Source organism: Camelus bactrianus, chromosome 32 (genome assembly GCF_048773025.1).
Source record: "Camelus bactrianus isolate YW-2024 breed Bactrian camel chromosome 32, ASM4877302v1, whole genome shotgun sequence".
NCBI lineage: Eukaryota > Metazoa > Chordata > Mammalia > Artiodactyla > Camelidae > Camelus > Camelus bactrianus.
In genome coordinates, this window is record NC_133570.1 from 17,431,126 (window position 1) to 17,455,085 (window position 23,960).

At 50.1% G+C, this 23,960-nt stretch overlaps 1 protein-coding gene and 1 long non-coding RNA gene across 2 annotated transcripts; both read left to right on the forward strand.

Annotated features, from left to right (window-relative positions):
* The first annotated feature begins 2,564 nt into the window (after positions 1-2,564).
* Positions 2,565-9,181, forward strand: CRYBA4 (crystallin beta A4). Its single transcript, XM_010951274.3, has 6 exons — positions 2,565-2,585; positions 3,183-3,233; positions 3,889-4,007; positions 5,402-5,543; positions 7,206-7,348; positions 8,771-9,181. Exons 1-6 carry the CDS (start codon positions 2,565-2,567, stop codon positions 8,916-8,918), a joined length of 624 nt encoding a protein of 207 aa, XP_010949576.1. The 3' UTR covers positions 8,919-9,181.
* A 3,756-nt stretch (positions 9,182-12,937) lies between these two features.
* Positions 12,938-15,574, forward strand: LOC123615733 (uncharacterized). The gene is made up of 3 exons (XR_006723402.2): positions 12,938-13,069; positions 14,926-15,029; positions 15,437-15,574. It is a non-coding gene; the product is annotated as an uncharacterized LOC123615733 (long non-coding RNA).
* The last annotated feature ends 8,386 nt before the right edge of the window (positions 15,575-23,960 follow it).

Sequence of the window (23,960 nt, forward strand, 5' to 3'; positions counted from 1 at the left end):
TGCATAGGAAATTCTTACTTCTTCTATGGGTTCAGGGACCCAGACTCCACATGGGGACCAGCTCCGCCTTGAGATCGCTGTGGCCTGGGGCCAGTTCTGCCCTTGCACCCCCACCTCGCACCTCCCCCTTCCCAGGCCCCCTCTCCAGACTTTCATCCTGGGCCAAGGCCCGGGAGGGGGCCAGAACCCACAGGGCCAGGCAACTGCTGGAGCGAGGGCCAAGATGCCTGTGGTGCCAGGCCACCCACAGGTCTGGGATTCAAGGCCAAGATGTCTGGGGCAGTTCCATGTCCCCAGGGCAATGGGCCATCAGCCAAATGGTGGGGGCAGAGGTAAAGGGTGTTGTCCCCCCACCCCATGCTGGGTGGCTCCACTCTGAGCATTTGACTGACTTGGCTCCTGTAATCCTCACTAGGAGGGTGAGGGCTCGAGGATTAGTCCTATTTGCAGATGAGGAAGCCGAGGCAAATCCCTTCCCCCCCCCTTAGTCTGTTTCCTCATCTGTAAAATGGAATTGGGAGTCACATCTTTTTAACTCCTGAAACCAAGCTCTTGGAAAACTACGCACTCCTGCTGTTACACAAATAATTATTTAATAGTAATCATTTTTCCCAGCTTTATTGAAATGTAACGGACACACCACTGTGTAAGTGTAAGGTGGGGTGCATGTTGATTTGCTACATTTATAAATTGCAAAATGATTGTCACCTCCATCTGGTCGCATAGTTAACGTTGGTTTTTGGGTTTTTGTGTGTGTGTGGTGAGAACACATAAGACGTACTCTCTTAGCAACGTACAAGTGGACAGTATTATCAGCTACAATCCCCATGCTGTGTACATTAGATCCCCAAGCTCGCTCATCTTATAACTAGGAGTTATTGCCCTTTGAGCAAGATCTCCCTGTGCCCCTCGGCCCCTGACTCCTGGCAGCCACACCACTGTACTCTCCACTTCTCTGAGTGTGTCTTTTAAAGATTCAATAAGTAAGTGAGATCATCTGGTATTTGTCTTTCTCTGTTTGACATCTTTCACTTAGCATAATGCCCTCGAGGTCCATCCTCGTTGTCGAAAATGGCAGGATTTCCCCCCTTTCTCGTGGCTGAATAGTATTCCATTGTGCATATATACCACATCTTCTTTATCCTTTCAGCCACTGACGGACAAGTAGGTTATTTTTATACCTTGGCTATTGTGAATAATGCTGCAATAAACGTGAGGATGCAGATACATCAATGGTAATTTTTTTTTTTTTATTAGTAATGGTGATGACAATGATGATGGAGACACATTATGTATCTTATCTTCCAGGAGCAGTTCCGGGACAGCAAATGCTATTCATGTGTAATTCACACTTACCATCACACCACTTCTGTCTCTTAGGCTAAACCCAGTTTACCATGTTATACCCATTGTACAGATGAGGAAACTGAGGCTCAGAGAGATTAACATGCTCAAGGTGACCCAGCCAGCAGGAGTGGAATGCAAACCCAGGCGGTCTGGCTACAGAGACTGCATTCTTAGCCTTCAATTTCCAAGGCAAACTTTTATCAAAGTTAAGATTTGATAGGGCTGCATTTAACCTTCCCAGGAGGGAACAAATATTGCTCTTTCACAGGTCATGAACTGGCATCGGACACTCCCCAGGTCACCCAAAGCGATCTGGTTTCCAGCATTGCTCTTTCCTACGCTGTGAGAGGCCCCTCTTAGGCCAACTCAGAGGGTGGGAGTGTAAGGGAGAGGGCTCACAAAGCACATTCTACAAACCCTGCATATCCGGCAGGTGCACTACAGTTTGCAAAGCATGTTCACACCCACCAGCTCCTTTACTCTGCCCATAGAGCCATCTGGACTCCTCTCTGAGCTTTGTGGGCCCCGGAGGCTCTGATTCAGCCACCTTTCCCACCTGTCTCCGTCTGCTCTCCATTAGGGTCTCCTATCAGGCCACCAGCTCTTTCTCATCCCTCAGTCCCAAGTTCTCACCTCCGCACTTTTGTCTAGCCAGAGCATGTCCTCCCACCTCACTTTGTACAAATCCGCCTCACTCTTCAGAGCCTAGTTGAAATGCCACCTCCACCACGAAGTCTACCCAGATTGCCCCCACTGGCAGAGGAAAGGACCTGGGAGAGAGAAATGTAGAGGCATTGGTTGAATGTTGACTCTCTGCCAGGCATGTCACTTCACCTCACAACAGCCCTGTGATGTACTTCATTCTTGTCCCATTTTACAGACAGAAATAGGGGAAATGACCTGCCCCAAGTCATACAAGCAGGAGGGATGAGGTTTTGAACTCTGCTGCTTGTTCTCCTGCCCTAGTCAGGAGTTCCATGGAGCTGGTGAAGGTGGACCTTCCTCCTGTTGCCTTCTTCGTGGATGGTTCCTGACGGGGGCAAGCTGACCTCTGCCTCCCAGCCAAAGCCAATGCTGCTGACACCTCTCCATTGGCGCTCCGGCCAGGGCTGGCTTTTGTTCCTGTCGCTCACTTGCTGAGTCAGGGCTCTGTCCCCCAGGGGCCCTCTCTCTGCCCTGCCTATAAGAGCCTGACCTCGGCTGGTCCCAGGTCTGGCATGTTCTCTGGGTCCGTCTCGGTAAGTCCCAGGCTTGGAGAAGGGGTGGGATCCGAGCTCTGGGTGAGCGTCCTGGGAGGCGGGGGAGCCCAGGTACCCCCCAATCCTGGGGACATCACTGTGTCCTCCAGAATGTCACCCTATCCTAACCAAGGCAGGCTCCAGGCATCCAGAGTGGTACCTGCTACCCTAGTTTCAAACCAGAATTATTCCTGCATTCCTATTGCCTCAGCTTCCACTATCGGAGTCATCTTTTTGGGTCAGGTGGTGTCTTTGGGAGGCTCTTAAGCTGAGCACCTTGGTGTTTCCCAGGGGGTGACGCATCCACCCACCGGCAGCCACAGAAAACTCCCCATAATGAGCAGATGAACGAATACAGAGCAGGGCTTAGAGGAGTGGGACACAGCCTGGGTACGCTTTGAGGTGGGGACAAGATGGAAGAACAGGAGATGGTCACAGATGGAAAGGGTAGGAGAGGGACAGGCCAAAACTGCACTTTGCCCCCAACCCGGGCACATCTGGACCCCATCTGGATCTAGACACTGCCCAAATTGGACTTCAGGATCAAGGACGGGGCAGAGTCAGGGCGGAAGCTTATCACCTTCTTCTCTGGTGTAGGAAGCAAGCAACATGAGTCTGCAATGCACCAAGTCAGCGGGACACTGGAAGGTAGGAAGAGGCATGGGGGGAGGTCTGGGAAGTGGGGGCAGTGCGGGTCAAACCCAGGTCCAGAGGACCCCCATCCCCGCCTTCACTGAATCTCCACCTCACCCCTGGGGGGTGGTGATAATGAGGTCCCATTTCACAGAGGATGCAGTCAAGACTCAGAGAGGGAAAGGGTCTTGCCCAAGGTCACACACAGGGATCTTGATTTGAACTTGGGTTTTTTGGTCCCCAAATGAAACTGTTACACTATCTGGCAGAGATAGTCAACTGGTAATTGCACATGGCTTTGGTCATGATTTCTTTGACTTCCTCTGTGTTTAAAAAACAAAACAAAATAACAACCTTTGAATTTGTCATCAGCCTTTGAAAACACAGAAAAGCCCAGATACAGGGATTGTCTTGGGAAATCGGACAGGTGGCCGCATTACCACGCGGCAACAGTAGGTGTCGCTACCCAGAGGCCAGCAGCTTCCACAGGGTCTGTGCCCTTCAGTTCTCAGCCCTCACCCTCCTTACCTGCCTGGCCCCTGAAGGCATCAGTTTGCAATCCCTGCTTTACCTGGTCTGCCCCACCTTGAGTCCTGGGGTGAGCCCCTAGCCCCTCACGCCACCCCCACGGGACTCTAATGCGGGTCTCTATCTTCTCTCTCCGGTATAGATCGTGGTGTGGGACGAGGATAACTTCCAAGGCCGGCGGCATGAGTTCACAGCTGAGTGCCCCAGTGTGCTGGAGCTTGGTTTTGAGACTGTGCGATCTTTGAAAGTGCTGAGTGGAGCGTGAGTCCAGGGGGATTGTAGCCACGGTGGAAGAGACAGGAAGGGATGTAGAAAGGGGTGCTGGGACTTTTTGATGTCCTAGGTCCTATCTTCCTAGGCTCTGATTGTACCGATGTGCCTTCCTTGGGTCTGAGATGCTGGGGCGTGTGCAGGATGGCAGCGTAAGGTTATGCTGGTTGTGCACTGCTCAAATGTAGGGGGTGCCATTCCCACAGAGCCCGCTCACTGCCTTTCTGTAGAACTTTCTGCAACAGTGGAAATCTTCTCCAGGTGTACTGTCTGATTTGGAACCAGTGGCCACATATGACCATTGAGGACTTGAAATGCAGCTAGTGTGGCTAAAGAACATTAATTTTAAATTAAACTAAATTAAATTAAAATTTATTTAAGTTTAAATTTATTAGCTACATTGGCCAGTGACAACTGTGTTGGAGAGAAGTTTTTAGAAGGTTGGAAAGTACTTGAAAGAATGCTCTCTCTTTGTGATTCAGAGTCACTTCCTGCCTGTGAGTGCATCAGGTTATCTTGGTGGCATTTATGTATCTCACAACAAGGGTAGATGCTCTTCTAGATTCTGCTTTGTATCAGTGGGAATTGGGGTTCAGATGGGAGCAGTAACTTGTCCAGGTATGTGTCCAGCAGGCTGACAGACTTTGCCAGGAAGGAGACCAGAAGCTCAGGTTTATTACTTCCATAAGAGAGTTTATCAGTCAAGGGCAGCATGGTGTCAGCCTCCTGTGTCCCATGTCCCACAGGAAGACACCAAAAGGGGCCGGATGACAGCAGGAGTGGTGGCCCTCTGCTGTGAACTGCCACTCCATCTGCTGCGGGCTGCATTCTCCAGGGTGGCAAGGCAGGAAGTCCCGTATCTCATGGGAACCAGAGAGGCAGATGATCCACTATCTCATGGAAGCCTCTCTCAGGAGAGGGAGGGGTGAGAAACAGCCTGTCTCCCCACGTTCCAAAGGATCACAGGGGGGAACCCCACCAAGGCTTAAGTCAGCTTGTGGTCAAGCCTCATCTTCATGGCCTAGGGGGACCCTGCGGGGAGCCGTCCTCACCTGTGGGAGGCACAGCGAGGCGGTGGGCTACTAGGTCTAGACCGGGCTTCTCCACCTCCGAGCGATGGATGTTTGGGGCCAGGTAGTTCTGTGCTGGGGGGCCGTCTGGTGCCTCGGAGGATGTTTAACAGCATCTCTGGCCTCTACCCACTAAATGGCAGTTGCAAACACCCCCTCGTCCCTCCTCCCAGTATGAAAACTAAAACTGCCTGCAGATGTTGCTAAATGTGTCCTTTGGGGGCAAAGCCACCCCTACATGATAACCATTGGTCTGGAACTCAGCATGGAGTGGGGAGGGTCTCACCTCTTGTACTCTCTGCCCTCTTTCTGCAGGTGGGTGGGGTTTGAGCACGCAGGCTTCCAAGGGCAGCAGTATGTGCTGGAGCGGGGTGAGTACCCGTGCTGGGATGCTTGGAGCGGCAACACGTCCTACCCTGCCGAGAGGCTCACCTCCTTCCGGCCCGTGGCCTGCGCTGTGAGTCTGCCACTGCCTTGTCCTGGGGAGGCCTCAGCCCCTCCAGTGGGGGCTTGGGAACAGGATGCCCCTGAGTTCAAATCTCATGTCACTTCTTCAAGCTGTGTGACATGGCTGTCCCTCCCCTCTCTGAGCCTGTTTCTTCATCTTGAAATGGGGCCATAGCACCGACACTGTACAGGAGAAGAAAACACACAGAGCATCTGAACAGAGTCCACCACACACAGCCTGCCCATTGCAACTGTGGTTATAATATGAGTCCCTGTGTGTTCTGTGTCCCTCTTTTTGTGACTGAGGGACACTGGGAGATGCTGGGTGCCAGAAATGACAGGGTGAGGTGAGGAAGATGGGTTTTATTTCTTATTCCTAATTCATTATCAGCGCTCCTGATTTGATATTCTAACTACTGTTTCCAGAGTATGGGTGGAGGTGGGCATTACTATCCCCATCTTACAGATGAAAAAACTGAGGCCCAGAAAGGTGTAGTTTTTTTTCTCCAGCAGCAAGTCTTTAAATCACATACAACACATGTATTTATGATAAAGTTAGGGGGAAACCTGATATGGCCAAATAAGAAAATGAAAGTCACTTATACCCACACCTCTGAGACAGAAGCCCACTGTTAACATTGCTGGAGATTTCCTTGGCCTTTTTTTTTTTTTTTTATTTCTTTTTTCCTGGCAGGGGAGGTAATTAGGTTTATTTATTTATTTTTAATGGAGGTACTGGGGATTGAACTCAGGACCTTGTGCATGCTAAGCACGCACTCTACCACTGATGAGCTACACCCTTCCCCCAAGATTTCCTTAGTCTTGTTTGCTGCCCAAAGATTATACCTACAGTGACTGATGTCAATATCCACGTCTGTATCTGTATATCTAGTTCTGTTATAAAAATTGAATCGTAACAAACGTAAGGCTTGGAAACCAGCTTTTCTCACTCTGTCTGCAAATTTATCACCATTATCCTCCCAGGTGATTAAATCTCATTTATAGCATCATTTTCCATCGCCCCCTAGTATTCCATTTTGTGAATGTTCATTTGTTCATTTGTTCCACCAATAGCCCAGGCATTGTGCCAATCCGGGGAACCACGTGGACTCTGACAGACACAAACCCTGCTTTTACGCAGTTTACAACTTACTTCTGGTTTCGTTTAGTCCTCAAAACCATCCTGAAAAGTAGATGTGGTTAGTTTCATTTTATAGATGCAGAAAGCAGGCTCAGAAATGCTGTGACATGTTTAGGCTCAGTCAGCTGGTAAGTGGAGAGTCAGGATTTGAACCCAGATCTCTTAACCGTAGTGCAGCACCCCAGTTTACCTCCTGATTTCCCACTGTTTGCTATTCAGGTTGATTATTTTTCTTTTCTTTTCTTTTCTCTCTTCTTTTCTTTTTCTTCTTCTTTTTTTAAAAACTGTTATTGCCAAGGCTAATTTGTTCCTTGATTATCTTCTTTGTGTAAATTTCCAGAAGGGAAATTTCTGGGAGGGCAGAGAGTATAGGTCTTGAAGGTTTCTGGTGTCTGTTGGCTTACTGGTCTTCCAGAAGGTTTGCAAGGAAGGCTGATTTTGGAGGCAAGGGCAGGGGTGTGGGCTCTGGCAGAGGCTCCTGGGTTTCTGACTGAGCACCTGATGCTCTGACCCTGTTCCCTGTGCCTGCAGAACCACCGTGACTCGAGGCTGACCATCTTTGAGCAAGAGAACTTCCTGGGCAGAAAAGGAGAGCTGAGCGATGACTATCCCTCCCTCCAGGCCATGGGCTGGGATGGCAATGAAGTGGGCTCCTTCCATGTCCACTCAGGGGCGTAAGTGCATGCAAAGTTCTGCCTGGCAGGGAGAGAGGGGATGTTGGGAGGGATGGGGACGCATCTGGTGAAAACGATGTGCTGAGGACTTTTGGGGTCTGATGCCCACATTTCAGAGGCACAGAGAGGCATCAGGAGAAATTTATGGGTTTGCAAGTAATGGACACCCAGATCACACTGATATTAATCTCAAAGTTAATTGGCCCCTGTAACTAGCTTCAGGCACAGCTGGATCCAGCTGCTTCAGCAGGGATCTGTCTTCCTCCCCATCTTGCTCTGTCTGCTTCAGTGCGGCTGTATTCTTAGGCAAGCTCTTCTCATGTGAAGGCAAGATGGCAGCTTCATCCTTACATTCCAGCCCAGCCCTAGGGAAAGGGAGTGTGTTTTTGTCCCCAGTGATTCCACCAAAGATTCTAGGGAAGACTCTCATTGGTCCAGCTTGGGTCATGTGCTCAACTCTGAACCAATCACCAGGCACACAGGAATGGAGTGCTCTGATTGGCTAGGCCTGGCCACATGCTTATTGCTAGAGTGAGGATTTTCTCACGTTGACTGAGGGGGAGGGGGTGACAAGGTCTATCACCAGAGGAGGAGTAGATGGCTGTCCAGCAGTAAAGAAGCAGATGTGGGTTAAGCAACTTGCTTCACATCCAACAGCAGGTAGGTAACTGAATCCCAGCTTCAGGCCCAGGACTGACTGCCCCTTCCCACTCTTTTCTCCGAGGGGATGGCTGAGGTACGAGAGCCTCACTCGTGGAGGATAGTAGAGCCATCTTCTGAGGTAGCCCTTGGCTCCTGGTTGGCAGGGGCAAAGGTGCGAGGTGGAGTTTTTATTTTATTTTTTTAATTTTTCTCAGGAACCACCAGAGAATCTTATTGTTTCAGAGTAGGATGGACCCCTTGTGATTCTCAAGGCCACTTTCCTCTTATGGAAAGGGAAATGGACAACTCAGAAGACAAGACACAAATCCGTGTCTAGTCCTGGATAATGTAGGAGCCAATGAATAGAAAGAACTATAGCCCTTTCCTTGGACATGTCCCTGAACAAGGCAGGAGGGGGAACGAATAAGACACCCCACTTCTTCCTTCCTTCATCAAGTATTTATTGACCCTCTCTGTGCTGGGCACTGTGTTAGGCACCAGAGATAACAGTGAACCAGCCACACACACCTCTACACCCAGGAGTTTACTGTTGGCAGAGGAGGCTGCTATTTTACAAATGATCTGTTAATTGCCTAATTAAATGAGTGCTACAAAAGTACCACAGGGGACTAATTTGGCAAATAAGTCAGACCACCCTGATGAAGTGATGATTGAGCTGAAGGATAAATACAACTTGGCTGAGCAAAGAATGGCTGGAGTGGTGTTGCTGGCAGGGGGAACAGCATGATAGGGTAATAGCCTGCCTCTTCTCTTTTCCAGCTGGGTTTGCTCCCAGTTTCCTGGCTACCGCGGTTTTCAGTATGTGCTGGAGTGTGATCACCACTCAGGTGACTACAAGCATTTCCGGGAGTGGGGCTCTCATGCCCAGACCTTCCAGGTGCAGAGCATCCGAAGGATCCAGCAGTGAGCAGGGGGGCCAGCGCTGAGCAGCGAACATGTGCTTGTCTGGAACCGAGAAGCTGTGGAGGCTGTTATGTGCTCTCTCCTCTGCCTCCCCCTGTAACCCGTGTGAACCCAGCACTCATGTGGGCCAGTCCATGCACAGTCAGCACGAAAAACTAAAAGTAATAAAAAAAGGTCTAGTGTTCACCTGTGGTTTTCAATTTTGTCAGTCCTTTCAAAGAACCAATCTTTATCTTTGTTGATTTTCTCTGTCATCTGTCTGAGTTTTGCTCTTATCCTCAGTACTTCCTTTCTTCTATTTACTCTTGGTTTACTTTCTTCTCTTTTTTTCTCTCTCTAGGTTTTAAAGGTAGATTCTTGGGTCACTATTTTGGCTCTTCTTTTTTCCCCCCAATATAATCACTTAGAGCTATCAATTTCCCTGCAAGTAGTGCATTGGCTTCTTCCCACACATTTTAATATGGTGTGTTTTTATGATCATTCAGTTTGATATTTTCTAGTTTCCCTTATGATTTCTTCTTTGACCCATGGATTATTTAAAGGGACGCTCTCTATATACTAGGGATTTGTCTAGATATTTTATTGTTACAGATTTATTATTTAAGTCCATTGTGGTCAGAGAACATACTCAGGATTTCAATATTCTGATGAGCTGAAACTTACTTTATGGCCCAGCTCATGGCCTATTTTTGATAGACTTGAAATCCTGCACTTGTTAGGTACAGTGTCCTATAAATGTCAGTTAGGTCAAGCTGGTTCACAACGTTGGTTACATTGCTCTATATCCTTGCCAATTTTTAAAAGATCAGTTTTTTTTTAAATCACTTACTCAGAGAGGGCTGTTAATATCTCTTACTATGATTTGGTTTTATCTGCTCCTCCCTTTAGTTTTGTCCATTTTTGCTTTCTGATTTTTTTCCTTCGAGAATCTTGATGCTCTGTTATTAGGTGCATATATATTTATGATTGCTCTCTTCCTAATAAATTGTCCAAAGCTTGTTTTTTTTTTTTTTAAAGCCATGCATGGAGGGAGCCAGTTCTCTCCCCTAGTGAAACTTCTCACATTCCTTTTCTCTCTCCCCAGTTCTCATACATACTACCCTCATTTAAGACCTTCAGCCTTAAATGTTTTTAAAACAAAGAAATAAACTCCCATTCCATTTGCAGCCTGAGTGGCAAGATCCATACATACATTTCCACTCCCCTCACTCTCCACCCCTACCTCTCCTTGCTCTCTTTCCTGGTCCTTTATATATAGATTGTCTTAACAATCATAAGCCATCTGGCTAATTTTCTGGACTACCTTCCTTTGTCATAAAGAAGTCTGACAGAGTCAGGAAGGGGTGAGGTTCTGAACAGCCTGCTGGAAAAGATAACACTATCTGGCTCAGGAAGGGAAGTGTTTAGGAACATTTGCACTTTGGTCATTTTTAACCCCTCTCTGTATCATCCCATTCATTCAAACAATCATTTGCCTGGGACCTACTGTGCGCCAGGCCCTGGGAAATGGTAAACAAGATACACAAAGTCCTTTCTCTCACCCAGTTGAATGAGGAATACAGGCAAGTCCACAGTGGATTGCAATGCCCTGTGACAGGAGCTGTGATGGGGAAGCACAGGTGTGTATAAGAGATAAGAAGTGACCTGGGATGGATAACGGGGAGGGGGGAGGCAGTCTCTCCTAGGTGCTTATCTCTACTCAGACCTCTCCTCTGAACTCCATCCCTGAATATCAACTGCAGACTACACACTTCTACATGGATGTCCAATGCACAACTCAATCAGAATCCACCCAAAACCGAAGCTACTTTTCCATCTGTTTGGGTCAAACCTTTGGAATAATCCGTCATCTCTCACACCCACAGTCCAATCCACTGGCAAATCCTGATGCCTGAATCTTCAAACTGTACCAGAACCCAGACGCTTATCACCATCCCCGTTGCTCCCACACTGGTCCAAACCATCCTCCCCTCTCTCCTCCTTATCATCTCCCTGCTCCCACCTTTCCCTCTTAACCTGTTTTCTACACAGCAGGCAGAGTGGCTCTGTTAAAATTGTAAGGTGGATCTTTGCTCCCCTGCTCAAAACCCTCCCATGCTTCCCATCCCACTCCAAGAAAAAACAAAACAAAACAATTATTTCCTAGTCCTATAAGGCTGGTCATCATCTACCTCCTCCATGGTCTCTCTGACCTCACGTCCCTGTAGTTGGCTGTGATAGTCATTCACAACCTGGTATGAATTAGTTCGGGGCATTTAGGTCCTGACATCCAGCAGGGCTTTAGGAAATGTAGAAGTACTGTCCAGGAAGTGATCTCGTGGTCAGTTCTAGGGAATGAGACTGACCGTTAGAGAGAGGGTCATTAAGTCAATCTCTGCGGGTTCTGAGGTTTTGCTGAGGCAGAGGATGGGGGTTGGGCCACCATCTTCCAACCAGAAATATTCTCACTCTGACACCCTTAGACCCTAGAAGGCACTGGATGTAGGGAGGTGGTACCCCTACAGCTGTACCCACCATAAAGGAATGACTGTCTGACCCTGCCAGCTTTGAGTTGGTACCACCCTCTGGGGCCAGAGGCCATCACAGTCCTGGATTTGCATCCTGGACTTACCAGCATCTCACTTTAGTTTCCTCCTCTGTTAACTGGGGAAGCACAATACCTACCTCTTTGTTTGTAAAAGGTTAAACGCTGTATTATTCATGCCTATGCCTAGAACGTGTGCAAGGTACTTGGTAAGCTCTCAGGAGAAGGTGGTAGAGGTTTTTGGTATCATTCTTAGTATTGTTATTAGTATTATTTTACCTTTCTCTGTCTTTTTGCTTTGATAGTCCCCTGTCTGCACTCAACCCCCTTACCTGGGGCATGCCTTCCTCATAATGATAATGATGATGATGATATTGATGACACATATTGCATTGGTTTCTCTCACATGGGATAGCTTTTAAACCTCACAGTAACTCCTTGACATTATTATTATCCCTATAAAACTCATCTGGAACTTGAGGCTCAGAGAAGTCAAGCAACTGGCCTAAGGCCACCCAGTCTGTAAAAGCATTGAGCTTACTATGGGCTGTATAAGGTTTTGTGGAGCATTAAACAGATACAAGGCATGAATGGGGTTTATAAACAGTAAGTTGCTAGGTTCGTGTCCTCCTTTAAAGGATTTAAGAAAGTAGTCCTTCACACTTTAGTATGAATAACTGGGGACCTTCGAAAGCTGTGGATCCCTAGGGTCAAAGTAGGCAGTATTTGCTGAATGAATGAATGAATGAATGAATGATTAAAAAATGAATGAATAGGGGAGCCTCACTGGAATTTGATGGTGGCCCTAGAAAGAGCCAGCAGCAGTTGGAGCCAAAAATGAGGCTGGCAACGATAAAAAAAATGAGAACCCAGATATGAGATGATGGCTGGAGCGACAGGCAATAAAGAGACAATTTGTCAGGGGTGATCTTGGGAGGGGAGGAAAGAGAGTGTGAAATTATTTTTCATATCTTGCCAGCAGACCAATTCTCCCAGTTATAAAGGAAGGGGAACTTGAAAGATTGATGCTGTCTGTTCAGACGTAAGCGGTAAGCACAGGACACCCATCACCAAGAACATCACACATGGGGAACAGGACTGACCAAAGGGTCTGGGACTGTGGATCTCAAACCAGCATCCTCTTGGCCCAGAGAGGGAAGGGGACTTGTCTAAGACTACACAGCAAGCACTAACCACGTGACTGCTCCTAAGCCTCACGGCCCAGCTACTCCCGTCGGGAGGGGTGGCTTGCCACAAAGGAAAACGACACATTTGGAACTGCACACACCTCGGTCTGAATCCTGGATCCCAAGTTTTCCAGACAGGGTGACCTTTGGCGGGAAGGGTGCTCTGCCTCATTGAGCCTCAGTTTCCTTACCTCGTAAAATTGATAGTCGAAAAAGTGCTGTGAGAAGGAAGCTGGGATGCAGCGTGGGGCTTCTCTTTCTTAGTCTTCACTCGCTCTTTTTCTGTTCCCCTCCACCCCCGCCTGCCCGGTTCTTTCTCTGGTCTACAGGGTCCTCACACTACTGTCTTACTGAGTCACTCCCCGGGGAGCAAAGACGCAGTGACGAAGATAACTGTAGGAATGGTCAGACAGAAAGGAAAGAAACCACCCAGAATGAAAGGAGGTGAGAAGCGGAAGATCTTAACACATCTTGGATGTGTTTAGGAGAGGGAGGGAGGGGGAGGAGAGGAGAGAGACAGGGAGGGAGGGAGGGGGAGGAGAGGAGAGAGACAGGGAGGGAGGGAGGGGGAGGAGGGGAGAAAGGGAGGGAGAGGGAGGAGTGAAGAGAGACAGAGGATTTTCCCCTGCAAATCCTGCCAGAAGCGGCTTCCAGGAACACCTATTCACTAACAAAGACCAAAGCAATGATAATGACAGTTACAAAGCTTGTCACCCTTTGTGCAAAGTAGGAAGAAACAGCGTCTATTGAGTGTCTATTCTGTGCTGGGCCCAGGGCCAGGCATTCAACAACCCCCTCCCCCCAGCAGGCCGTCACCCGCAGCCGCCAAGGAGGGACAGGAGGGGGAAGACCCCCACCTGAACGGGGTAGGGTGGAGTCTGGCACAAGCCTGTGCCATGGGTGCTGACCCACCCCGTCCCTATTTCCTGAGGCTGTTTACAGGCAGTCACCTAATCACAAGACTGATGGAGGGGAAATATGTCGAGGCGGGGAGGCTTCTTTCCTGCCTTGCACTCCTGAACCTGCTCTTGACACAAAACAAAACCTCGGGAAAGCCGGGCCGATGGGTCAACTGTGACCGAGGTGAGGTGGCAGTCTGCCCTTTTCATTTCAGTTTTAACTCAGAGAACCGCCCTCCCTTCACTCAGTCAATACCTCGAACGAGGATGACCCACCAGAGTCTAGAGGCAAGGAGGACACCAGTGACCCAGGTCTGGCCGGTAACGGTCACCGTGATTGGGCCAAGGGGTGGGCACGGGACACAGTGGAGATGATGCTCTGGAACTTTGGTTGGAACCACCTGGGAAGAGAAGCTTTCTACGTGCTGGGCTTGTGAAGTTATGGGGTGTAAGCTGGGAACTTGCCATCAAAGGCAGCCTGAAAGCAAAACCAAGGTGGGGGAAGCAGAGGCCAGAAACGGAGAGAATGAGTCCAATCATCCGGCTATGCAAATACCCCATGTGCCTTTGATCACATAACACTCTCTCCCTGCTTTTTTTTTTTTTTTCCCCTTGAGACATTTTAAAGGTGGGTTTCTGTCATTTACACTTGAAAAAGTCCTGACTCTTCGCCCCAAACCCACCAGAGGAAACAGAGAAGAATTCACCACTTCCCCTCCTTGTCCCTAACTAGGGGCCCTGGTGGCTTTTCTTTCGGGGAACTTGGGTTCTCCTTTTTTCTCCCTCGCAGCTCAGAAGCTCTTGGTCTTTTAACCTCTGGCTGTTCTCCACCTTAGTGGCCACGAGCATTCTCCATCCCTGTCTCAGTCTCCTCTTTCCCCAGCAGGCACTCTTCACCCCCTTGCTCAGGTGCGAAGACTGAGGATGAGACAGGCAGGTTGATGTGCTGGTTTGCATAGAGAACCAGGGGATTGATACTCTGTCCGGGGCTCTTTCTCTTTCCCAGCCTGAGGAAGCAGTGCAGCCTGATTCTGCCGAGCATGAGACCGATTTCTTCGTTGAGGTTCAACCTCAAGTCTCGGCCTTAACTCGCTGAGGTCCCTCAGGCTCCCTCAGGCTCCTCCAGTCCCCTCAGGCTGCCTCCCGATCTAAGAAACGTCCACCCGAGACCTGCGCCGCACTGCCACCTGGTGGTCACCTGCGAAAACACATCCTTCAAGGCGCCGTCGGAAGATTGTTCTGCCCCAGGGCAGTCGGATAGGGAAAGGGGCGGTGGGATAGAAATCCATGGGGCAGTTTCTAGGAATGTAGGGATCTGACATTAGACTGGGGGCATGAAATTCCTTCTCTATTTCTCTGCCACAGCTGTATCTCTATGTGTAGCTTCCTTTCTCCTTGTAGATCTTGGACATCTTCAAAGCGAATTGCATTCCCTCTTTGCCTTGGCGGCCAGATGCTCAGGACCGATGTACAATCCACTACCAGTGACTAAACAACAGCACGTGGTAGGCATTTGGAAGAGGAATTTAATCCCCGACTCAATATTTCTTTCTCTGAACCTCATTTTTCTCTTATTTTATATTTAGTTTTCTGCCTGGGCTGAGGTCATCTTTATAAAACACCTTAACTCCTCTCTTTGTGGGGAGGGGCAGGGAAGAGGAGTGGCAAAGCGGGTTAAAAATTCAGAAGGAGCTTCCTACCTTCTGCAAGCCTCATTTCCCTGTCCTGTAAGTGGGCACAAGAATCTCTGCCTTGTGGGTTCTGTGGAGGCTTGGGGGAGATGCTCAGTAAATATTAGCTCCTGCTCTATGTCCCATCTCTTCACGCCCCCCATCCCCGGGCTCTCTGCTGCTTGCCTACATCAGGCCAGGATGCAAAGGGGATCCAAAACACAGATTATCTTGTTCCCCAGACCCACTCTGCACTCTGCAGACCCACTGGGTGCCCCTGCTGGAGGCTGGCACCTTGAGCCCAGTGTCTGCCTACCTCCTGAAGAACTTTGGCCTCCAGAACCTTCTGCCTCCTGCTGGCAGACGCCACGGTATTCCCAGCTGATTTGCTGATATGCATCTCATAAATAAAGAATGTATGGTTCTGCAGAATGGTTGTGGCATGGCTGTGTGGGGGTGGGAAGGCTGGGTTAGAGGGAGCCAGGGGGGATGGGAGGGCCATATGGGCGGCTGGTCAGGAGGGGGACATTGACAGCCTGGGAAGACGCAATGGGGCCAGGGTGGGGAGGGGGCTTGGGAGGGCAGGGGCTGGATGCAGACTGTTGAGGCTGAATCTTGGTTCAGGCACCTTCTAGCTGTGTTCCTTTAGCTTTAATTTCCTTGTCTGTAGAATGGTGATGATCTAGACACCAGTGCCATGGGGCTGTGATTACCACTGCACTTACAGCATTTAGCCCAGGAGCTGGAACACAGTAAATGCTCAGTCACTGTTATTATTTGTCCCAAATTTCCTCAGGCTCTTCTCCAAGATTTTTGCATTGCTTCTGCTCTGGGGAGCAATGAGGGTGGGGTTCAGACTGCATCTGAGTCTGGGGAGAGGACTGCAGGCTGCGGGAAGGGGAGGAAACAGGTAGAGGGGCTCAAGGCAACAGGGGCAGGTGTTTGGAGCAAAAGATGAAGACCTAACCAGCAACTCACAGGAGCCAGACAAGTTCCTGGAAGGGGAAGGCATTTCTGCAGCCATTTCCCAGTGGGTGCTCAAGCTGTTTGACTGGCTTCTAAAGGAGAGGGTGACCTCTGGAAGGCAGAAGGAGCTGGGGAATCTGGGGACACATCGGGGTTACACCGTTAGCATCACTGCACTGGAACAGAGACCTTGGGAAAGTCACTTTCCTCCTCTGGCTCTCTGCTTGTCCATCTGTCAGATGGTTTCCCAGAGGCCTTCCAGAACGGCGGCATTTACACTTCAAGGTTTAGTCATTCTTTGGACAAACATACATGGAGTGCCTCCTGTGTGTCAGACCCTGGGCCAAGCTCTGACGATGAGATGGTGGAAAAACAGCAGGTTTCTCCCCTGAACCTCACGAGCTGGTGTGTGTGCGCGGGCGCACGTGCACATGCACGTGCATATGTGTTTCCACAACAGACAAGTAAATGAGGATATAATCTCAAAGTGTAATCAGGCCTGCAGGAGGGGGACATGGGCCAATGGAGGACTCTGTGTAATTAACGGGCTTGGCTTTGGCAGGGAGGCAGGAGGACGTTTTGGGGGGAAGGTGAAGCTCAGGCCAGGCTGGGTGGGGCTGGAGCAGGAGCTTGGTGAGGGATGGATGTGGAGCTGTCACCAGGGATCAGCCCAGGCGGGGCTTTGCTTGTGGACATGAAGAGCTTACTCTCCATCCTGAGACCAGTGGGATGTCACTGAAGGGCTGTGGGGGGTGGGGGGGTGGGGGGGTGATGAGGTCAGCTTTGCATTTTGAGAATCTTGTGGCTGGAGTGAGGCAAACAGATTGGAGGGCCGTGGAGTAGAAACTGGAGGTCCCAGCAGGGGGTGATGGAGGCAGAGACCCTGGTGGCAGTTGGTGGGGTGAGGAGGGCTTGGTGAAGGTGCCCAGGGGGTGCACTGATGGGACTGCAGGTGCATCGGATCTGGGGGTGAGGCTCTGCAGGGCTTGTCACTTCCGCCCCCACCCCAGTTCCTCCTGGCCTCATCTCTAGCTCTGCCAGCATCTGCCCTTACAGAAAAGAGATGAGGTGGGAGGGGTCGGGACAATGGGGAGGCTACGCGCGGAAGGCTGCAGACCGTGACTTTCTCTCCACAGCAGTAGGAGAAGCTGGCTGGCTGCAGCACCTGCTGGGGTGGCTGGAGAGGCCAGGGAGCAGGTGCGGGGTGTCTGGAGGGGGGTCTGTTTGCAGATGGAGAATGAGATGGGATGGATGAGAACAGCACACACGCCGCCCGCCTGCTCTGTTGTCCGGACACAAAAGCCCAGACAAAGAAGCAGCAGGGACAAAGGACACGGCCCCGCACGGAGGCAGGCCCGCACGGCACACACAGGCCTGGGACAAAGAGAGGAGGGCAGAGGCGGGCGGGTGCAGAACAAGGAGCGAGGGAGGGGGAAGACTCGCGTGACCCAGGGCAAGGCCGCCTGGTCTCCAAGCCTCGCTCTGGGCACCATAAACAAAGAGGTGGGGGACACCTGTGGGCCCTGAATCTTGCCAGTCCCACGGCCTCTTTCTCAAAGGAAAATTGATCATGAAGTTGGGGGTATACTTTCAGGTCCTGCGGATGGAGAGAAGGCCCGATGATAAAGGAAGCAACCACAAATGTGGTGTGGGGTCCCCATCAACCTGCATGTAGTTCAGCCAACTGCATGGATGCACACGTGTAAGAGCCAGTGCATCTGGGGACAGGACTTGTTATGTACACGCTCTGCAGACAGGGTGGTGTCTGTGTAATTTCTAAGACCTACTTGTAATAACTTCCCAGGAATGAGAACCCCGGGCCTTGGATAGTCTCTGATGGTCCTTTCAACACAGAGAGGAAGAGAGAGAGGGGATATTTACTGAGCACATAGCCATGACATGTGTTTTCTGCAATCAAATCACTTAATTCCCCCAAAAGCACTTCAGAAGGGGTTGTGTTATCCCCATTTTACAGAAAAGGAAACTGAGGCCCAGAGAGCTGTCACAGCTCAGGTCTGCCTGACGCCTGCGTCCAAATCCTGGCTGCCAGCAGAGAAAGAGAACAAGACAAAGAGCCTGCCATCCCTGGTAAGCGCCTCTCTACTGCTCCCGCAGACAGCTGGAGAAAGACAGGTGCCTGGTGACGTTTGGACACCTGGGTACAGCTGTGCCTGAAACCATTGTAACATTGGACTTGTTTCTGCTACTTGAGACTCAAAGGTCCTAAACAAATAAAGATAAATAGAATTATACTTCTTTTTGTGATTTTTCAAATCTCAGTAACTGGTACTGTGTCTGGTACTCAGCAGGCCTTTTCTTGACCTCAAAGACAAGCAGGCCACTAATATATGTTTCCATAACCCCCTTGAACCTCCTGCACGATGGCACTGCTCACAGTGACTTCTGCTCTCTCCTGACTAGGCCATGAGCTTCTAGAGGGTGGGGCTCTGTGTCACCATCATTTGTCAGGTTGGCATGTAGTGGGTGGAAGCTTCTCAAAATGGGGAGACCCTGGCTTTGTTGAGCCCAGGGTGGGCTCTGCTGGGTGGCACTGGGCTGTGGTGGGTAATGGGGAGACACGTGATTCACTGTCCCCTATGGGATGTCCCCTCCACACTCACTCACCAGTGGCTTTGTGCTGCCGGCCTCTGTGAGTTCCTGCTGACGGCTTTCTCTGGCCATGGGCACGTGTCTGGTCTGTGCTCAGGGCAGCCTGGAGGTGGTGAGCAATTGATGCCTGCGGGGCATCCATCAACCCTGACAGATAAGAGGTGGTGGGTTAAGTATCCTGGCTTCCCTGACCTCAGGTGCGACGACTCAGGTGTGCCCCCCACAGCCTCCCAGAGGACCTCAGCAAGACTGTGTCCTAGTTGCCACAACAAATTGCTTCTTGTTAGGGGACTGAATAGTGTCTCCTCAAAATCATATGTTGTTGTTTTTTAACTGATGTATAGTCAGTTTACAATGTTGTGTCAGTTTTGGGTGCACAGCATAATGTTTCAGTCGTACGTAAACATACATATATTCCTTTTCATATTCTTTTTCATTATAGATGTTGAATATAGTTGCCTATGCTGTACAGAAGAAACTTGTTTTCTCCCCAGATTCACATGTTGAATTGACTGTATTTGGAGGTGGGGCCTTTACGGAGGTCATTAAGATTAAATGAGGTCATAGGGAGGGGCCCTGATCCAATAGGACTGGGGTTCTTATGAGACACTGGGGTGAGCACACGAGGGAAGCCCAGGCGAGGACGCAGGGAGAAGGCGGCCGTCTGCAAGCTGAGCAGAGAGGCCTCAGGAGAAACCAGCTCTGCTGGCATCTTGATCTCGGACTTCCAGCATCCAGAACTGTGAGAAAGTAAATTCCTGTTGCTGAAGCCCCCCTGATCTGTGGCATTCTGTTATGGCTGCCCTGTAGAGCAATGGACTCATGGATTCACTTTGTCTGGCTTTTTTTTCCTTCCTCGTCTCACCATTTCACTCCACCATCAATTCTTCCGGGGATCAGCTGACAAATAAACTATGTGCGCTTGAACCCTTGTCTGGGAGTCTGTATCCAGGATAATCCATGCTCATGCTTCTGTCTACACCTCACCTAGCGGGACTGCTGGACTTCGCGTATTAAGGCAGCTGCTGCGGGCAGGACAGATCTGACTCCGCTCATCCGTGGCAATGATCCTGAACCAGTGATGTCCTGCCTAGACTGAGGCAGAGATTAACCGCTGTTGTGCATGCCCAGAGCAGGGCCATGAATGGACCCCAGAGTGTCCCCAGCCAGGTGGTGGGGTCCAGCTGACTGTGGGGCGGTGCATCCTTCCTAGGGAAAAGGATCGGGTGAGTAGGAAGGCAGATGGCTTTTTCAGAGATTCTGAGAGCAGATTTGGAATCAGATGGTGCTGGGTTTGAATCTCAGCTCCATCACTTTCTAGCTGACTGACCTCGGCTAAGTCACTCCTCCTCTCTGAGCCTCCCTTTCCTTATCAGATGGAGATGATACTGACACTTTCTCGGAGGGTGCTAGCGGGATGGGGTGGGGGAATGTGGGTAAAGCCCTCAGAACAGTGTCAAGTAAGTGGGCAAAGGGCCAAGTTCATTGCTTCCGAAGGTGATGGGGGTGGGGGTGAGTGGGCAGGGGACTTCTGTAGCTGCGGGGAATTGCCGAAAGGCGTATTCTTTTCCAGGCCACACCAAACGCAGCTCTCCTCTGCTGCACAAGCGGTGTCCCCTGAATTTAGGGAGCCCCACCCTCACCCTGGTGAGGATGGCTGCTTTGATGAGTCAAAATGAAATTTCTATCTGAGGGAGGCTGGGAGCTGCTTGCTCGGAAAACAGCTGTCAGAGAGAAGCTCCCTGGAGTAGATGACCAGTCTCTGTTAATAGCTTGGCTGGAGGGCAGATGAAATCTGGTTTCTCCCGGAGCCTTTCCTTAGAAGATACGGCAGGTGTGGCCAGGCAGAGAGGTGGCGCTGGCGGGGTGGGGGATACAGGTGACTAGTTTAGGTAACAAGGAGCAGAAGTTCACCTTGCCACCTCTCAGAACATCCAGACTAGGGGCAGTTGGGTGGGTGTAAAAGGAAATGAGGTGCCAAGAGGTGAAGACCCAAAAGGCTGGAAGAGGGACTCCGACAAATCCTGTTCACACATGTTCACAGCGATGCTATTCACAATCACCAAGAAACAACCCACATGTCCATCAACAGACAGATGGGCACACAGATAATATTATATAGTTATACGCTGGAATATGATTCGGCCATAACAAGGGAAAAAGTGCTGGTACATGTTACAAGGTGGATCAACCTCCAAACATTGTTCTGGGTGAAATCAGCTAGAACCAAAAGGACACATTTCATGGTATCCCATTTATACAAAATGATCAGAAGAGACAAATCCATATGAGACAGAAGAGGATTCATGTTTGCCAGGAGCTGGGGGTGGGGCGGCTGTGGGAAGTAACTGCTTAATGGGCGTGGGCATTATTTTGTGGGGATGATGATGTTTTGGAACTAGATAGAGATGGTGGTTGCACAACACTGTGAATGTGCTAAATGCCACTGAATTGCTTGCTTTAGAGTGGCTGGTTTTATATTACGGGAAATTCACCTACAAAAATAAAAATTTATAAAGGAGGCACAGTCAGGTCAGTGAGTACTCAGTGGCACTGAGCAGGCTGATAACAGAGTTGGGATTGGAACCCTGGCCTCCTAGGCCACCCGAGTTTCTCCAGGGGCTGCTCCAGGGATAGAGAGAAACAGAAGTCCCCTCTCCTGGATGTGTTACCAGTGTCAGAATCCCCCCTGGAAATCTCGGGCTGTGGGGGTGGGGTGGGGTGTAGTGTCATGATCCAAAGACCACCTAGCATGCACATCTTGAGACAAGGCAAGGTAACCACCTGGTCCAGCTCACAGGGGCGAACTCTGTTCTGAGGTGGATCTCCAGTATGATGCTACCTCCTGCCATTTCCATGGCAACCAGCACTCCATAATAAGCAGCTCAAGTCCCTTTCCAGAAAAGCAAAAGAGAGTACATTGATGTTTCTCTTTGGGGCTCGATCTGGGGCTCTTATCTGCTTGCTGGTTCCCTGGGGCCCAGGTTAGCATCATAAATATCACCTGGAAGATGAGGTTCTTGGTGAGTTACAGTGAGGATGACATTCACCATCTTGGGGCTGTGCTTTGGCATGTTCTGGGTCTACTTGCCAGATAAGGCAAGGGTTAGAGACAAGGAAGATGCCAGCTCTTGCTATCAGACTAAATATGGATCCTGAAGGAGGCAGCAGCAGTGCCCAGAGCATAAAGGAGATCAAGGAACCCACCGCAGGTCCCTCCCCTCCCCAGGATAATGGAGAATGTGAAGGAAGACATTCAGCAGATGGACACTGGAAAGGTAGAGGACCAACTGAATCCCCCAGTTTGAGCTGCCTGTGATAAAGAAATCAGAGAATCAGGGACAGAGGGCAGCAGGCAGGATCATACCTTGCTGGTTTTGGTGTCTGCTGGACATGGGTTCTGCCCTCTCCGTGTGCCACTCAGTTTACGGCTACGGCTCATGCTGAATCCATCTGAGTTAGACACAATGTCTTCCCAGTGAGCCCGCAGGACCTTCTGACAATCACTTCTTCCGCTCCCCTCTTGCTCCTGCCGTTCTCCTTGAAAACATATTCCTAGAACCAAAGATGCTTGGCAGTAGAATCATGGGCTCATTGCTGATCATCTTTGAGAAGCCCCGAAGAATAGGCAAAGTGCTGAAAATTTGGGAGCAGCAAGTGCCTTGATTTTTTTTTTCCAAATGGATATTGGAAATGATGGGCTGATCCTCAGGAGAATTTTGAAACAGATTATGAAACAGGGGGTTTGGGACTACTTCAAAAAGAAAGGCATGGTTCCTAATGCATCCCCTGTGTTCATTTAGAACCTGTCATGCTGAACCCAATTTCCTCTTTTGTCTGTGGTCTAGTGACGCAAGGGAAAGTCGTAGACCTTCAAGGACCGCAGTCTGGCTGTGTTCTCTGGGCAATGCTGTGACCAGGTCCCATCTTGCTTTTTCTCTAACTGTCCCATCTAAGTCTTACTTCTCTGGCAAGACGGCTAGCTCTGCTGGGGTGGAGACAGTATCTGGGACCTCCCGGGAATCTTCATGGTTCCTGTCATGGCCTTGGGCTGTGCACACTGGAAACGTGCTATAGGTTTGTTGAATTGGGTCTGGATTTTCTGAAGATCAAGGCGGGGGGGGGGGCTCCCAGCAAGAGATGAGCCATACAGAGAAGAGCTGGTAAAGTCAGAACCTGAAATGGGGGTTCAGATCCCACCTGAGTCCCTTACCAGGGACCCCGGCAGCTCTTGTTGCCTCTTGGAGCCTTCATGCCCTCTTCTGAGCAGCGGAGATGATAAATAATATATACAGAAGTTTGAAAATTAGAGGAGACGTCATAGTATTATAGGAATAAAAGTCTGTTTTGAGCCCTTACTAAATGCCAGGCACTGTGCTAAGCACCTCTCCCCCTACCCAGGCTTTCCTGCATTTCACCCATACACAACCCTATGAAGTGGATTCCACGATTATCTCTACTTTGTGAACTAGGAAACTGAGCCTTAGAAAGGGAGTGAATTTGCCTAAGGTCATCCCCTGAGGGGCATGGATAGAACTGAAATTTAAACCCAGGATAGCCTGGTTGTAGGGTCCAGTACAGTGGTTCTCAAGCGTCAGAATCCGCTGGAGGGCTTGTTAAAATACAGACCTCTGGGCCCCGGTGCCAGGGGTTTTGATCCAGCGGCTCTGGGGAGACGCCTGGGTATCTGTACTCCTGACAAGTTCCCAATTGATGTGATGCTGCTCGTTTAGGACTGGTCTAAAAAGAGTCCCCTAGGACCATTTTCTAACATTCCTGCTCTAGAATATAGAGGCACAAAGGAGAGCAATTTAAGTAAGAAAAGACCGCACCTATAAGAGTTGTTAGGCCACGTGGTGCAGTGGCAGGAACACGCCCCTAAAGTCTCAGACATGGGTTCCGATCTTGACTCCACCATAACCATGGGCTGAGTTAATTGAGAGGCATACAGCCAAGCCGTGCTGGTTAAGCGCCTGGTCCTCTAGGACCAGCCTCTTCACCCTCCCATTCCGGGTCTAGGCTTCTGCTCCCCGGGTCCGCGGTCGCGCGCCACCCGCGTGCGCCTCTCCATCTTTGCACGCTCGGCGGTGGAGTTCAGCCCGGCAAGCGTTGCCATGGTAGCGCCGCGGGCTGGGATGCTGGAGGCAGAGCGCGCCGCTAGGCTCGTCCCTTTGTGCGGCTGGGGTAGCG